Here is a 17,215-nt window from a genome sequence, read left to right as displayed (position 1 = left end):
CAGGAAGTTCTGCTGAATGGATGCAGGCATGGATGGATGCAACGGAGGATGGGGGGGTACGGCCTTCTACAGTGTCTTCCAGCCCTGAGGTCTCTGCGCTGTGGTGCCTCTGGTGGGAGGACTCCCCTCTGCCACCACTGTACCACAATGGACTCCACGACCTCCAAGCATTGTCTAGGAGAAATGCTTTCTATTGGGGTTCAGCTCTATTTCCTAGAGTCAAATTAATATCATTTGGGGGACGCCCAGTTGCATCCATCTCCTCTAACTCCTTATTTAGAATTCCTAGGGAAAAAAAGAGCTTCCCTACTGCTGAGATACCACATTATTTAACCTGAAGCGAAAAGAGGTAGCAGGTGCATTTCGGCGGGCTCCACTAGATGGCAACATGGTCAGCGCACAGGGGTATCCAGGCGTGAAATTTACTAGCAACACACAGAGGCAGCTCCCACAAGCCTCTCCTCCTCCTTCACACACAGCCCTCGCCTCTTCTTCCCTGGTAGCCTGGCGATTTTCAACCACTAATTTACAAACTGCTCTTATACGGTTCACGCTTACTCACTGAATACATCTGACTTAATCACCCCGGCCTTGGGAGCTTTACCTATGCTTCTTCCTTCTGCCAAACTGTGATACTTACGTCCCTTTGAAACAACCCCCCCCCCCACACACAAAAAACTCACGTCTTCCAGGAAACCTTCCCAACCAAACCTGGCTCTGATCCCAAAAGCATATACGCCGTGAGATACAGTCACAGACTTATAACCATTTTCATATATTTGATAGAATGTGCCTAGATATATATATAAAGAAAGCAGACGGAGAATCACACGCACAGCTCTGGGCAGCTGGTGCGCAAATGTACATTTAACATAAATGATGTGCAGGTGACCACTTTCCACACAGAAAAAGAAGTCACGGCTCTAGGAAATTGCATTGGCTGCCAAGGTTCAATTAATGGGCCAAGAAACTAGATATAAACTGATGCCTGGCTATGTCTTCCAATTTCTAATCCCCTCCTCGTATTCAGCTGAAGCTCCAGAAAGTCTTTAGAGCAGACAAATTTTAGAGGAACTTCAACAAATATTCGGCATAGACTTGAACAAGCATGCAAATCCCTATATAACTTTAAGGGCTATTTAAATTGTTCTATTTCCATGCTCAAAAAGTTTTCCAATTTATCTCAAAAATAAAATTAAGTCTACTTGTAGAAGCTTGAACTATGGCTGAAAACAAGCCCCAGACGTGTTTTAAAAGTACAAAAGTCCATGTATCTGTTGAGTGAAATTGCTTATTGGCTGTTAGGGAGAATAGTATTCTGAGCAACATCTACACAGCAAGAGAACAGAAATAAACACCCCCATGTTTGCAGGTCACTGCCGACGCACTGGGACCCAGAGACATCTTACAGTTAACAAACACATGGAAAATGTAAAAAGGAGAAACTTTAAGGGAAACAGCTCTCCAATCTTGTCAGAGTCCCATTTCTGAAGCACTTTGATCCTTCATTTGTTTACAGAGAGTCACAACCTCCATGCAAACTTCAGATGCCATTTCTTCCACCCACAATATTCGTACCTCCCTCAGCTTAACACCAGGTCCCCACACCCAGTCAGAAAAAGAAAAGCAGTGATGTGTTTGACACAAACACTTTAAAGCCACGCCTGAATGCTACTCCCTTGCAGACAACAACGCCATGTTCCTGAGTCATGTGAATGTGAGTCTGAGGGCCGTTCGAACTCACCTAGTTTCAGCATTTTCCCCCAGTCCTCGGTCAGGAGGACAGCTTCACGGTGTGTTGGTCGTCACACGGCCTGGAGGAACGTACACAGCCACCCTGTTGATATGGATTCTATGTATCACCTTCAGGAAGAGTCAGTCTTCCCCGAGAATAATTCCCAAGAATTTATACCATCCTTAAAAAAAAAAAAATCCACCATATGTTTAGCGAACGCACAAAAGACACTGGTCACCAAGAGTCACTTTCAAAGTTGTCTTGCTTGTTATTCTGGGAGCTGGGTTTCGTCACCTGTAGTGGAATGCATTAGGTAGCCTTTCATTGTGAATCCAGAGAGGTCCCCACATCCACAATGGGGAGAGACTGGTTGCTGTTTCCATTTGTTCCCCATAAACGAGGGCTCCACAGAAACACAGCGATTACCCGTGATAGGCGAACAGGAGATGTTTCCAAAATCAAGCAGACACAGGAAGTCTTAACGTTTCAACATGCTAGAAAACAGGAGCCGACACTTAAAAAAAAAAAAAAAAAAAGGGGGCAGCCCCAAACCAAAGATGCTGCCTGGGGAAAAAAAAAAAATCAAAAAAGCTCTTCATTCCTACCTGGCCAGTATAAACATGAATGTCTATTCATAGTAACTACTGCTCAGAGGTATTCTGCTTCTCAGAAGTAGAGAACAGAGTTTGGACAATGTTGCGACTGAAAACCATTAGCCTTTCACTTTTGGAAAAGAGTATAAGGTCTTTATAAAGAATGTGACTGTATCCAGGCGTACACAATACACACATGTCCATACAGAAAGGTATATGCGTAGGGGCGCCTGGGTGGCTCAGTCATTAGGCGTCTGCCTTTGGCTCAGGTCATGATCCCGGGGTCCTGGGATCGAGTCCCGCATCGGGCTCCCTGCTCCGCGGGAAGCCTGCTTCTCCCTCTCCCACTCCCCCTGCTTGTGTTCCCTCTCTCGCTGTGTCTCTCTCTGTCAAATAAATAAAATCTTAAAAAAAAAAAAGATATGCGTATATACGATCTAATAGTCTCTTCAGAGGCTTGCTGACTTACCTGAGCATCTGACAATCATCACCACCCACAAACTGTTCCCTTATCCATCCCCACTGGGCAAGATTCTACCAGGCCTGCAAGGCCCTGCCTCTATGAAGGGCACCGCCTCTATGAAGACTTTGTCCCAACCAGCTATGTAGGATCTCACCTTCCCCCTTTAGCCCCGCTGGTACCTCACCTTCCCCCTTTAGCCCCGCTGGTACTTCCCTGGTAAGACTTTCTGGGTACCTATCACAGTTGTCCGTGAATTATCTTTAGTGGTCTATCTGTCTTATCCTCAACTCCGCGGTAAGTTTCTTGATTTGATTTTTATTCTCCGTGGCAATGACACTGTCCCAAGGCTATCCGGTACTCAGCACAACGCACACCAAGTGGAAAGCAATGGACAAATATTCTGGAGTCTACTGGTCCTGGTTCATATTCCATCTACGCCACTTCCTGCTTTGACAGAATTGCAACTTACGTCACCTCTCTGAGCAATTTTATTCTGTTGTCAAATGCAAATAACATTATCTACCTCATAGAATTGCTCTCAGGATGTAAAGAGAACCATGGGAAGCAAATAACACCTTGCCCGATGCACAGTGAGGGCTCAAAGAGCAATGAGCATTATTGTTGACCTGAATTATAAACCAAGCGCCTACTACTGATTCGAGGAGGAGGCTGAAAGAGAGACCAGATCCACATCACTTTACAAATACATTATCCATTTCTTATGGGTCTGTAGCCTACATTATCATGTGACTAACTCATGATGGTTTGAAGCTTACACCTGAGAAACCATCCTTGTGCGTTCCTTGTGTCATCGCCCCAAATTCTCAGTGGCCCCTTTAGGCTATGACAACATCATCAGAGACTAAGGATCACAGGAGATGCGGAGAGACTACGCTCCTCCTCTTGGAAGGAAAAGATCCCGAATTACTATGACCTTGCAAACCCTAAACCCATTGGCAATTCCAAGCTACACGGTGTAAAATGCCACATCTAAACATAAGAACTGGTCTCTCACATTTCCTTAAAACGGGGCCTTCGTGGTAGATGTGTGGCGAGGTGGCTACCAAGAACCAGTCTGTCCACTACAGCAGGGGAGGGTGGAGCTGCACCGTGAAGGCCTGGGAAGGGAAGACTGGAGGAGGGGGCCTCCAGCATCACAGAAAATAGCCGCCAACATGGCGGCAGGATCCCCACACACGCTCCAGGCCTGGTGGCCCGCTGACGGAGGAACCGGTCCAGATTCAGCTGCACTAAGGCAGTTTGTGCTCAGGAATGCACCTGGCTGTCTTTTCTGGGGAGCACGGCTCAGCACCCCACCTTCCCCAATCACCCGCTCCTGGCACTGCCGATGATTAGAAGTGCTCTGGAGTTTCACTGTGAGGCTAAATAAGTTAGGCAAGTCGGGATCCATCTTCTATGGCATTTCTTCACCAGCTATCTCTGACCACATGACTCTGGAACACCAGGTTCTCCTCCTCGGTATGCAGGTGCTCCAGGTTATCTAGGCATCTCAGAGCAAGGCTCTATCACTCACATCCTTCCACAGTCCCCACACCCAGGGAAAGTGGGTGGCAATCCCAGTTTTCACAGAGACTGGCAGAGCAAAAGAGGTTGAGCAGCAGAGCCAACAGGACATTGCAAGCCCTACCCTCCCAGAACCATCTCCAGAGCGCACACTCTCTCTGGCCTAGTTTCATCGACTGCGTATTACGTACCCCAAGAAAAATACTGCCTGACAGTTACCCACATCCTTATCGGCTGCACGTTCAACAAAATCACCATAACAATCGTGAAATTTGTGCCTGCCTGAGCAAGATACCTGCATCTGTTTACTTCATCTGATTGTATCACCTTAGAGACAGAACTGGAGATGTCTGCAATACACCTTAACCTTCCTGCTCTGGTATTTCCAAGATGCTCCCTAGTCCCTAGGGTATACCAGCATGGCCCCCAAGAAGAGGGCTGATCCCCTCCTCCCCCTTTAGGGCCTCTCCAGACCTCCTCTCTTCTGCCTCTTCCAGCCACCTCAACTCTTTCAGGGGCCTCCCGAAAACCATGGCCTGCACCAGAGCCTCTTCCTCAATTTGACTTGCTTCTCTTTGTCACTCTGCTCTTCTTCAAGGATGAAGAAGTCCCGGGCAGAGCAGGGAAGAAAGCGGGCTGAGTGGGAGTCATTCCAGGAGAGTCAATGCCTGAGCTTGGCAAAGTGCTCTAGAAGCCATCTCACAGATGCTGCCACGGAGACAGCAGGTAGTCAGACCCACCCTCTCTCACCCAGGGACACCTGGCATTGGCAAAGAAGCACATGATTCAGGCCTAGACAAGGGTGGGAAAATCCCACTGCTGTCCAGCACCCTCTCGATGCCAGGAAGCATGCACGATGCTTTCCCCACGTTCACTCAGTCCTCACTGAAACCCCAGGAGGTGGGCGCCACAATCCCCAGGTTACAGGTGAGGAGAGCAAGCGCCACACATGTACCTGCTCAGTTCAACGCCAGCCCAGGAACCCAGGTAAGGCTTGCCCTGAATCTGTTGGCTTTTTTTTTTTTAAGATTATTTATTTATTTATTTATCTGAGAGAGAGAGAGAGAGCACGAGAGGGAAGAGGGTCAGAGGGAGAAGCAGACTCCCCGCTGAGCAGGGAGCCCGATGCGGGACTCGATTCCGGGACTCCAGGATCATGACCTGAGCCGAAGGCAGCCGCTTAACCAACTGAGCCACCCAGGCGCCCCCTGAATCTGTTGGCTTTTCTCTTCCCATCATATTCACGAAAATGTCCTTGGTTGACCAGACAGAAAGCACAAACAACTCAGCGTCTAGAAAAAAAAAAAGGAACCCTGGCAACCCACCTTTCAAAGCCAGGAGAACAATGAGGGAGACAGTTTGAGCGGGTATGAGTATGGCATCAGAGACAGGACTGGGGGCGGCGGGTGACTTCTCAAATCTGTTATCATGTCTGCTGCCGTTCACAGCCTCCCCCCAGAACGAGCGGCACAAAAAAATAAAGCGTGGGGTGGCAGACCTTTCTATCACATCGTATGTGTTTCTATGTTTTAAGCATAAATTGTATACAGTGCAACTCAGAGCCCCTCCCTCCCCCAGAAGACCATCTTTCTCTTTTCTTTCTTGAAATTCATGGAACTTCGGTGTTGGCAAGACCTCCGATATCATCCAACCTTCTTGCACAGGCAAGGAAAAGGAAGCAGCCCAAGGAAGCCGAAAGTCGTGCCCCACATCACACCGCCAGCTGGTTAAACAGGGCAAGTGCAGTGAGGACGGGACCCTAGGACTCCAGAAGGAGCATTTATGTCTGTCTTCCTCAGACACAGGCTCCAGGCTCTCTTCACACCCGTGCCACCAACGAAAACACTAGATCAGCATTCACAAGGTAAACAACAACAACAACAACAAAAAAACACTGAGCGTCCGCTGCAATAAATATGCTGGCACTCGAATGTGGTTTACTTTCTGCTGAACCGAATATAAACGGAATCCTGACACTTTCCAGCATTCTCCCATTGCAAACCTCCCTGTGAAAGTGTGAGCCCTAGTGAGAGAACACTAAGCTAATTCAACTTTCTATGTGCCAAGAAAAAGTCTGCAATTGCACAGTCAATTTCTCTATAAATTTCTAGAATTTCTAGTTAATATGCAACATGTGATATTTCCCGAGCTGAATTCCTCCGCATCCCTCCCCTGCCAAACCCGATTATTTTTCTCTGTGTTTTTAACCTCTCTGCCTTCCACTACCACCCTGTCCCGTGGTCACTGCGGATTCCTCTCTGGGCTCGGATGGTCCCGCATTCACCAAGGACTGCTGCCTTCCCCCCTGTGCTTCTGCTGTTCTAGTCATGTGGACTCTGTCAAACCCTTTGCTTTAGAGGAGGCACAACCTGGTTTCTTGAAAAGACAACTTTCTAGGGAACGCCAACAAGCAGTTCTACTGGTCCTTCCTCCTTTAGAGGATAGAGAGCTTTGTCATTATGCAGTTTTTTTTAAAAGATTTTATGTATTTATTTGTCAGCAAGAGAGAGCACAAGCAGGGGGAGCGGCAGGCAGAAGGAGAAGCAGACTCTCTGCTGAGCAAGGAGCCCAAAGTGGGGCTCGATCCCAGGACCCCGAGATCATGAGCTGAGCCAAAGGCAGACGCTTCGCCCACTGAGCCACCCAGGCGTCCCTGTCATTATGCAGTTTTACCCCCCGCAGTTATTTTCAAACCTACAGTAAAAAACAAACAAACAAACAAAACATAACTTTGAGTAACTTGTCCGTTTAGAGAGTAATCAGAAACTACAGCGTGTCTCAAGTAAAGTTTCTCAGATTTTTCCCTTCAGGAAAAACACGTATCAGGTTTGACCGTTTGCAGGGAAAGCACGCTCTGTCATCCGGGTCTGGGTGACATTTGTACCCAGAGTGCTGTGCTCATGCAGCCAACACACAGCCACCTGTGCTCCACCCCACCCCACCCCCAGCCTCACAACTGAACAAATTCACCCCACGACAAGCTGACACGGACCGGGCTCCTTCCACACGTCAAAGGAGAAGGGGGCTGTGGGAGCCTGAGGCTGCTATCCTGTGGCTTATCTCTGGCCCCCCTGCCTCTCTCTTCCCATCACCCGAAGCCCTTCAGGGCAAGGGAGGGCCCATGAGCTGATTCAGTCTCCAAAGTGCTCAGTCATATAGCAGAGGGGTAGACCCCAGCTGAAATCCTATGCTCCCATACCCTGGACTGGCTTCTCCTCTGGGGCTCCGTATCTCACCTACCCATTGGTCATGCAGCCCGGAAGCCTCAGTGTCACTGTGGACCCCCTGCTCCACCCCAACCACCCCCAAGCCCTCCTGTTCCCCCGCCTCTGAAATGCCCCTTCTGCCTTCCTTGTCACCCACCTCCAGCCAGACCTCATCCTCTGGCAGGAACTGCTCCTTCCACTTAGCCGCTCTCCCAGGACATCTTCCCAAAGTGCGGCTCCGTCACCTAACCCCACCATCTGTGCCTAGAACTGAGTTTAAAAAGGGCTTGCATATCCTCATTTACGGGCCGTCCTCTGCACGGGACATGGGGTGGCCCCCAGTCCTGGCCACAGCCGGCTTCCCGCTGTCCCTCCGGACACCCGCTCACCCGCACTCCCCAGCCTCTATGTCCTTTCCACCATCCTCAGTCACAAACCATGGCCAGTGACCTGAGGCTCAGCTCACACAAGGCCTGCAGGATGCTGGTAGCCAGAGGCCAGCCCCCACTCCTGTCTCCCTATGCCACCTGGCAGCTTTGGCATAGCATTCAGCACATGTTGCCCCAAGCGACAGCCGCTGCTGTCCCCATTTCCTCCTCTGCACTCCACTGTACCTTTGTAGATGACAGGGAGATTTCTCCATTCATTCGACAGCGCCCACCTGTATTTATCCAGTACCTACTGCATGCCAGGTACTGACGGAGACGCCGGGAACAGAGTGCAAAGGAAAATACACGAGGTTGCCTGAGCTCCGAAATTAACATTCCATGGGGGGAAGAGATGGCAACCCACAAAACACATAAATAATTGAAGGACAGATGGTGAGAGGTGCCAGACTAGAAATGAACGGGGAGTGGTAACGGAGACCACTCTGGCAGGGGTGGCATGGGAGGAGTGTGCCAAGAGCCTGAGGAAGAACAGGCCAGGCGGTGGGAGGAGCAGGTGCACCAGCCCAAGACAGGACAAGCTCAGCATGCTGCAGAGGGGCCGGTGGCGCTGCATGTTGGAAGCAGGGGAAGATGAAGGGTGGGAGAAGCAGATGGGAGTCAGGCAAAGGCCAGAATAGACAGTGCCATATGGGACATGGTGAGAGTTTTATATGGTGAGAATGTGAAACAGGACCAATGTCTGGAAAGCGGAGTGGCAGGAACGACCAAAACCTGAAAACTCCACATGTCCTTTGAACCACTTCCAGGACTACATCCAATGAAACGGGGACAAGTGTGGGCAGCTGTAGTCCAAGGGAGCTGTGTGGTGTTCTAATAACGCCGGAGGCTGAAAGCAGCCCGAGCATCCGTCTGGGGGACGGGCTAAGTGAATTACGGCACGTCTATATCATGGCACGTAATACAGTCTTTCAGACTGATCGTGTCAAGTAATTAATAATGTGAGAACTCTTCGCAAAGCCTACAAAGCGATAGATAAAAGAAATTTTATGAAGTACCATATAATTTTTGTAGAGAAAAAAACAGAGGTGTACAGAAAAAGCCTGGAGTGATATTCTCCAACGTTTTTTCCTGGGTGGTAAAATTAAGGAGTACCTTCCCCCCCCACCCCCATTTTTCATTCTTTCGGTTTAATGACAGTTAATAGTTGATAAAATATACTACACAAGCATGTGATGCTTTGGTAATAAACAAACAAACAAACAAACAAAAAACCTGTGAGTAACAAGGAGGCATAGCAGGGTAGGTATCCTAGGAGATCAAGAAATAAATAGAGGCGGCTGATCCAAAGATGGGCCAGGGCGATCTTCTGTCTTTTTAGGGAATCTTCAAAGCAAAACAGAAAAACAAACCATAAAAACTCCCTAGAACTTAGGGCAGGAAGTGTGTCATTCCCTTCTTGCTTATCCCTCTGACTCAGCATTGACTGTTGGCCCTTCTAAGCCTTGTCATGAAGAGGTTAGAGATAGGAGTTCCAAGAGGACGGAGACATGGAAACCCCACCCAGGAGCTCCCAGCCCTGAGGGTGAAGTCTGAAACACGGACCCGAACCTTCTAAAGGAAAAAAAAAACCCTTCCCCCTTCTCCTTTAGATCCATGGCAACCGAGACTGAGAAAGTCCCCCGCACGTTCCTACAGGTTAAACACGATTGAGTTCTTGTCTGTTTCTTTTCAATCAGATCAGCTGCAGATAAGACCCAAGCACGCCGTTGTGTTCCAGGCTCCTCCTCCCCAAACAGGTTTGAAAATGCAATCAACAGTTCGGACAAGTCCCTGCACTTCTCAGGCATTCGGATCCTGGCTTTCGCATGCCCACGCCGAGAAAGTTCACTGCAGAGGCTCCAGCCACAGCCAGTCTGCTGCCCTGCCTGCCTGGGTCATGAAGGTGGTTTGCTTGGTCCGCACTGTTTGGCCAGCCTCCCAAGCTCAGCCCTCCACGGCCATTCAAAGAGCACAGACCGCGAATGACTGGCTAGCCAACGCCCACCTACTTCTCCTAGTTCCTTTTTCTTTCTTTCTTTTTTTTTTTATTTAAATAATCCCCTGGAAACTATGGAGCTGAGGGAAACCCATATGGACTATTCGACAAAACAGAAATTTTCGACTCTGGAAGCCTTTCAGTTTTTAAGGCAAGGTAAATCAGAATTGGAAGACAGGTGGCGATTACCATCTACCACATGTACAGAAATTTTTGACTCTGGAAGCCTTTCAGTTTTTAAGGCAAGGTAAATCACAACTGGAAGACGGGTGGTGATTACCATCCAGAGCTACTGCCTTCCCACATGTATTCAACAAGTATTTATTGAGGTCTTACCGCGCCCTGTGGTAGCCCTAAGGATTCATGATAAATAAGGGGCCAGAGGAGGTCATGTGTAGGTATTCGGGTGATGGGATGGGGGGTGTGGAAGGAGAGAGGCATAAATTCCAACAGGAACAGCCCGCTGACAAGCAGTGTACAGATTCTACAGCTATTTCATATTGGCAATATTGATCACAGTTGCAACGGATGGGGCAAACAGATGAGGTAGAGGGAGACGCCTTGCAGATTTCTGGATATTCAACTGCATAATTCACTGGGAGGAAACTGGCAGAGAGGGTAAGTTCACCTCATTTCACATTGAAATTGAGCTGCCTAGTGCTGATGAACACTCCACAGCTGGACATGCAGGTCTAGAACCTGGACAAGAGATTGGGCTTGAAATATACATTGGGATGTCATTGCCATAGAGGGAATCTGAAGGCTCAGGAACGGGTAGAATGATCAAGGAAGAGAGCGGAATGAGAAGAACAGCAGAAAAGTCAAACCAAGGCCAACACTGAAGGGACAAAGAAGAGGGAGGGGGCCGCAAAGGAGATGAAAGGGAACAGAAAGAGAAGCAAGAAGATAACCAGGAGAGTAGATCACCAAGGAAAATGGACAGGACTTGCTCTTGGGTCAGCTGTGTAGCCCCCGAGGGAAGGAGGAGAGGGACTCAAGAGGTGACCTAGGCTTTGAGATTGAGAGCTGTATATCCAATGTGTTGACTGAGAAGGGCAAACCCAGGGGAGGAGCAGGTTTGGGGGGCCGGAGGAAGCGGGTGAAGTGAAGGTGCCTATCCCTAGAGGAAATGTAAAACAGACAAGAGCATAATTGAGTCTGACATCTAGGAAAGATGAATTACATACATTAATTGGGAGTCATAGCTGGTATTTGGTACTGATTCCACGGGACTAGATAAAATCACCTGGATTCTCAATCTTGGCCACACACTAGTAGTCAAGTAACAAAAACAAACAAACGAAACAACATTTTAATGACTGACGTTCATGGTCTTCCTTGGGGATTCTGGATTAATTAAAGAGGACCTACCCACCCCCCACATTTTTCGCAGCCCAAGCCAGGTTAAGAACCACTGCCCAGAGAGTGTGGAGAAGCGCCGAGGATGGAGCTGGGGCACTTCAGAATGCAGAGAGCCTCCAAAGGGGAGGTGACTGAGGTAAGCTGGACAAGAGGAAGCCAAGTCAAGAAGGTGGTTTAAGAAGAGGAGGGATGGATGATGCAGAATATGGCAGAGGCTATGATGGGGAAGCGGCCATGGGATTTGTTAAAAAGGAGGTCTCTGGTTTTGGAGAGTGGAGGGGTGAGAAGGGGCACCAAGAAGGGGAGGCTGTAATCAGAGACAACTTTTTTGGGGTTTCCACCACAGCCGGAGAGCAGAGAAGCCCGGAGGGAACTGGCAGAAATTTTGTTTGTCATTTGCCTTTCAAGGCAGTGGATAAAAAGGCATGTTCTGATGCTGATGAGGATGTTCCCAAATGGAAAAAGAAGCTGATGTTGCAGAGGAGGAGGTATAATTGCAGGAGGACTTGAAGCTGGAGAGAAAAAAAACATTAGGCAGCCTGAACTCTCAAGTCTGAAATTCCCCTTCAAATGCTGGTGTCTTCACTCTCTACTTTTCAGGGGATGTAATAGGTCCTAAAATTCGCAGAATGGCTAGACTGGAAAGGAACTTAAAGATCATCTGGTCCAGTGCTCATTCCCAGGTCCAATGCTCAAATTCCCGTGTCCGATCCCATTCATGGTCTTCCTGATGACTGCCACTGGAAGGGAATTCCTACAGTTCTTCACTCCATCCACCCGTACCCTTCACCAACCCATGGTTCCTGAACTCTTTGGACACTCCCTGAAACGAGCTAGAATCTGTTTTCCCCTATTTCGAGGCACTGGCTCTGGTTACGTGCCTTCAGGGTACACAGAACGTGTCTGCTTGCTCGTCTATGCCTTTCAAACATTTTCAACTACAAACTCTCGCCCCACCCTTTACACACTTTATTCCCCACACCTGAAAATCAGTTCTTTTTCCATGCGTGGACAAACGGGTCGCTGCTCCAGGAAATATCTAGACAGGGGCTACCCACTGACCTACCTGATCTTCAATAGGCTAAAGGTATAGACAAACATACCCAAATAAAAGGTATATATATATATATGAACAACCCACAATAACCCTGGTTTCTAAGACACCAAAATGGTTCCAGACTACTTGGACTTCAAGATTTGGGTTGGCTCTACTTGGTCCTTAAGCACTAAATTGATTCTCATCCTCCCATTCTGACCCTAATCTCAGAGAACCACCACCCCCGCAACACAGACAAACACACACACACACCCACATATGGGACACTCACTCAGACCCGCAGGTAGGAGAATGTTTGACCGATTATTATTAAGCACACCTGTTATTAAGCAAACTTTGTATTGGTTCACATGGCACTTGAATTTTAGGGAAAAAAAATCTCTATACCATAAGCGTGGATTAATTTCCTACATACTTCATACAACAAAACCTCAAAGGCAGAGGAAAAACTTGAATGTTTACATATGCAAAGAGAACCTCCAAAAATGCAATTATAAATTAAGTTAAAAGCGCAGCTACAAAAGCTAGGCTTGATGAGGGAGTCATTGCTAAAACTCCATGAAGAAACAAGATATGTTATTCCAACCCTGAAGTTTGGAATATTCACGCCAAATATCACAGGAGCTGTTACTCTGCTAGCCTTGATTGAAAACATTCCAGCCAGTAGGTGCAAAAGGAACACAGCACACAGGAGTATTGCCTTTAGTGCCTCAAGTTACACTAAACTAGGCTAACCAAGTTTTAAAGCCATTATACTAATTAATGCAAAATGCACATAGTGGGGCTTGAACTGTTTACCAAATAAACTGCATTACACTGGAGTCACAGTTTATGCAATAGGAAAAAAAACAAAACCCAGGAAAAAACTGAAAAATGATTATAACCCCAGATTTATACACATGAATTGAATTCTAGAACAAAAGTTTGATGCAGTTGAGGTAGAACATTAAAGCTACCACTTGAAATCTCTTTAAGGAACAAAATAAAAACAAAAAAAGAATCCTCAGTCAACCCCTTGCATAATAAGATCAATGAATCGATCTTATTATGAGTTAGGGCAACTTCAAGAGCCGTAACTATCCACTTTCCTCGTTAGTTTTCGGAGTATATGTGATATGTTATATGCATATTCAATATTGAAATTCACTGCCTCAGCTAAACACTTCATTTTTTTAAAGATTTCATTTATTTATTTGACAGAGAGAGAGAGGCGCACAAGTAGGCAGAAGGAGAGGGAGAAGCAGGTTCCCCGCTGAGCAGAGAGCCCAGGACCTTGGGATCATGACCTGAGCCAAAGGCAGACGCTCAACCAGCTGAGCCACCCAGGCGCCCCTTAACTAAATACTTTAAACTTCACAAGTGTATACAAACACAAAAACAACTTATTTATGGCAAAGATCTTTTAGCGGGTCACACTCTGGAAACTTGGACGTGTCCAGACTAAGACAGAGTTCATGAGATTAATGATTCAAGATAATTGAATGAATTGAATTAATGATTCAATATAATAAATACAGGTTAAAGTTAACCTGTTATAAAAGTATTTCAGAATGTCTCAAAATCAAAGAAAACTATACCGTGCTAAAATCAAAAAATGCCTTTCCTAGCCTCCTCTTTTCCAATGGAAAGGAAAGAAAAAGCCAAAGAACTCTTGACAGCACATAAAATCAGACTTTTTTTTATAGCCCATGCATAACCACTTTCAAATGGTCTACTCCCTCACTTTAGAAAACTTCATATTAAAAAAACAAGCGACTCACAAGCTTATTTTAAAATCATTTCTTTTGGCTAATTTTTATGGGTTTAATTTTCCTAGCTTTGGTCTTCTTCCAAGCCATTCAAGAACAATCAACTCTTGGAACCATAGGAAGAGATCCTGCCCCAAAAATCAGAACCAGGAGGTGCACCACCTACAAACGCAGGCGAGGACCACCTCATCGGACCACCACGACAGGAGGCGTGGTAGGGACTCAAGGGGGAGAGGCATTCACGAAGCCATCTCCCTTTCTTCATCTTGCTGGGAGGCCAAAAATGTAAACTTCTACGTGCTGTGATTTCCTCACCATGGGCATAGACATTGCTCTGGCATATCCTATATTTTAAGTCTGAATATTCTAGAGCACTGTTTCTCAACCTCAGGACTCCTGACATTTTGAGCCTGACAATTTATTTGTTACGGTGGAGCTGTCCCGTGCAGGGTAAGATGTTAAGCAGCATCTACCCACTAGATACCAGTAAAATACCCTTCCCCTAGCTGTGACAACCAAAAATATCTCCAGATATTGCCAAAGGTCCCCCGGGTGGGGGGTGGGGCTGGGAGAGGCAAACTGCCCCCGGTTAAGAGCCACTGTACTGAAGTGCTGGTTCTTAGTTACACTTTGAAAGCACATGAGGAATTTTCAAAAATACTAATTTCCCGAGAGATTGTGATTTAATTCATTTGGGCTAGGTCCTGGGCATCTGGATTTTTGAAAGCCAGGGGATGCTACTAAGCAGCCAAGTACGAGAATCTGTGCTCTAGAGTACATCGATGACACCAAGTGAGTCACCGAATCAATGTCGCACAACACCAAAATGCCTTCTATTCCCCCAAATTAGAGTAGTCCTTATCTTGGTATCAGAATCAACATGATGACAGTAAACAGAAGAAAGCAGAAGAAACAGGAAAGAAAAAAGGTTAACTGGAGCTGTGACCTGCGAACTTCTTTGCCCTTTTGATGGGACGGGAACTAGAGCATAAAGATTTATTTGAATGCCAACACTGCCTCTCGAAACGCTCTACGGTGTGGGGGATGTAGAAACCAAGCTGCAGAGGTGGGAAACACAGAACTATTTCTTCACAGGGTGGAAACTGCAGCTATCCCACGAAGACAGTTTTTTAACCCGTGCCACTAACCCAGCCTTGGAGAAATGCTGAGTTCGTTAAAAATAATACACAATCTGTGGGCTGGGAAGAAACCCAGAGAACTCTCATGGGAACTCACTCAAGCCCTTCCTGGGGCGGGGGTGGGGTGGGGTGGGGTCGTCCTCACAGCAGATGACACGACCAGCGACCTACCTGGAGCTGAGGGCAAAGCTGGACTCCTGTACAAAGGCTCCAGGACCGTGAGCATGGAAATTCTCCTTTCCTCGCTATGCCAGCCTCCTTGGTCTGCTCAACCACATTGGGCCGGGTTCCAAGTTTTGCAAAGAACGGCATGCCACGGCCCCCAAGGGCACGGTTCCCCCCCCCCCCTTGTGCCAGCCTACCAGTTGTTTCTCCAGGGGAAAAAAAGAAAAAAAAAAAAACAAACAAGTAGACACACACATGCAAACACAAAGGACAGGGATTCTTCCCCCAGTTCAGGAATAGTAAGCATCGGCAGACGTGACTGAGTGTTTACTGCGCATCTGGTACCTTGCTAAGCGCCGTGCACGCATGATCTCACCGACTGCCGCCAGCGCCCTCGAGGAGATGCTATTAACATCCCATTTCGATAGACAAGGACAGGAATGTCCTTCCTAGCCTCCTCTGCGGCTTAGGCAGTGTAAGAAATTCAGCCAAGGCAAAATCAGGACCCATTTCTCTCCGACACCAAAGCCCGGGCTCTTCCCCACCGTACAACGCTGTGTCTCCCGGTTCTCCAAAAAGAACCCAAATCAGTGGCTGAACTCCACCAACTGTGACTATTTCAAGCTCTCACTGATTTGGGTTAGAAACGCTAGGTCAGGAGAGAATTTCCCAAATAGAGAGAAGAGGCATAATATCCAGAGTTTGTCCCAGACTCTATCCACGAGACCACAGCGCACTGTGTGGGTCTCTTTCTGTTCTTGCCTTCAGTGAACTTGGCGTTCGGCTTTGACCCCTCACACTCACCAGGCTTTACTGGTTCTTTTTTCAAGCGTCCCCCTAGTGCCCTATTTTCCTTACAAGGACTCTCATTTCTCACTCTTGGATTGGCAAGTGCCTCTGAGCTGGCTCGCGTAACTGCCATCCACCTTGCACACAGATGTCAAATCTTCTTTCAGCGCCACTTCCAAGCTGTCCCTCTTCTGGTCAAAAATCTACCACAGTTCCCTCTGTCTGAGAGTCCAAACTCTTCTGCGCACCCAAAAGAGGCTGAAAGCCTCTTTTGCTCAGATCCTAGAGTAACCGGTCAGTGTCCTCCTTACTATTTCCCACTATAAAACTGCAAAATTCTAGGACTAGAGCAATTTCCAATTCCAGTCGGAAATTGGAATCGATTGATTGGAATCAATCGATCCGACCAATTTCTACCGCCTTCCACAAACATGCTCCGCTCACACCAAACTCTGTGACTTGGCTCTGAGGGTCCCCTCCTCCATAGGTGAATCAAGTACTATCTCCTTCACTTTGAATCCTCTCGTGCATTCACTTACCCATTTAGCCGCACACAAGTGAGTGGAGATATATATGTATGTATGTATGTATGTACGTATGCATATATATGGATAAAGTCTAAGGCAAAACTACCTTACTGGGACACTCTGATCCTTGGATCTGGGGTGCTCTCCTCCCCCTAAAAATTTATTAAGCTGTGCTAAGCACTGTTTTAGGTGCTAGAAGAGGTAAAGTTTCCTATATTCCTGGAGTCTTCCTTCTCCAGATTTCCACAGGGCTTTGTATGGCCGAAACAATCATTCCCAAAGAGGCTGGTCCCATACACATTAATGAGCAAAGGACTTCAGTGAATGTGACAGACCATATCCAGCACCCTTCTTGAAGAATCAAAATGAGAAGTCCTGGGCGCCTGGGTGGCTCAGTCGTTAAGCGTCTGCCTTCGGCTCAGGTCATGATCCCAGGGTCCTGGGATTGAGTCCCACATCGGGCTCCCTGCTCAGCGGGAAGCC

General features: G+C 47.4%; 1 protein-coding gene across 2 annotated transcripts in view; it reads right to left on the bottom strand.

Moving 5' to 3' along the window:
* TNFAIP8 (TNF alpha induced protein 8) overlaps positions 1 to 17,215 on the bottom strand; it is a 111,597-nt gene that overhangs the window by 57,675 nt on the left and 36,707 nt on the right. Inside the window, exon 2 of one of the 2 annotated variants that reach the window (XM_025860784.2) lies at positions 1,745 to 1,916. The exons of the other annotated variant lie outside the window; for it this stretch is intronic. Coding sequence (XP_025716569.1) covers positions 1,745 to 1,757 — 13 coding nt within the window. The 5' untranslated portion in view covers positions 1,758 to 1,916. The remainder of the gene's footprint in view (positions 1 to 1,744; positions 1,917 to 17,215) is intronic. 2 annotated transcript variants of the gene reach the window in all.

The sequence above is a fragment of the Callorhinus ursinus genome, unplaced genomic scaffold (genome assembly GCF_003265705.2).
Source record: "Callorhinus ursinus isolate GAN/ISIS: 27379988/994484 unplaced genomic scaffold, GSC_fseal_2.0 scaffold30, whole genome shotgun sequence".
NCBI classification, from domain to species: domain Eukaryota; kingdom Metazoa; phylum Chordata; class Mammalia; order Carnivora; family Otariidae; genus Callorhinus; species Callorhinus ursinus.
Note: the sequence above shows the minus strand (reverse complement) of the source record. Positions and strands in the feature narration are given on the sequence as shown.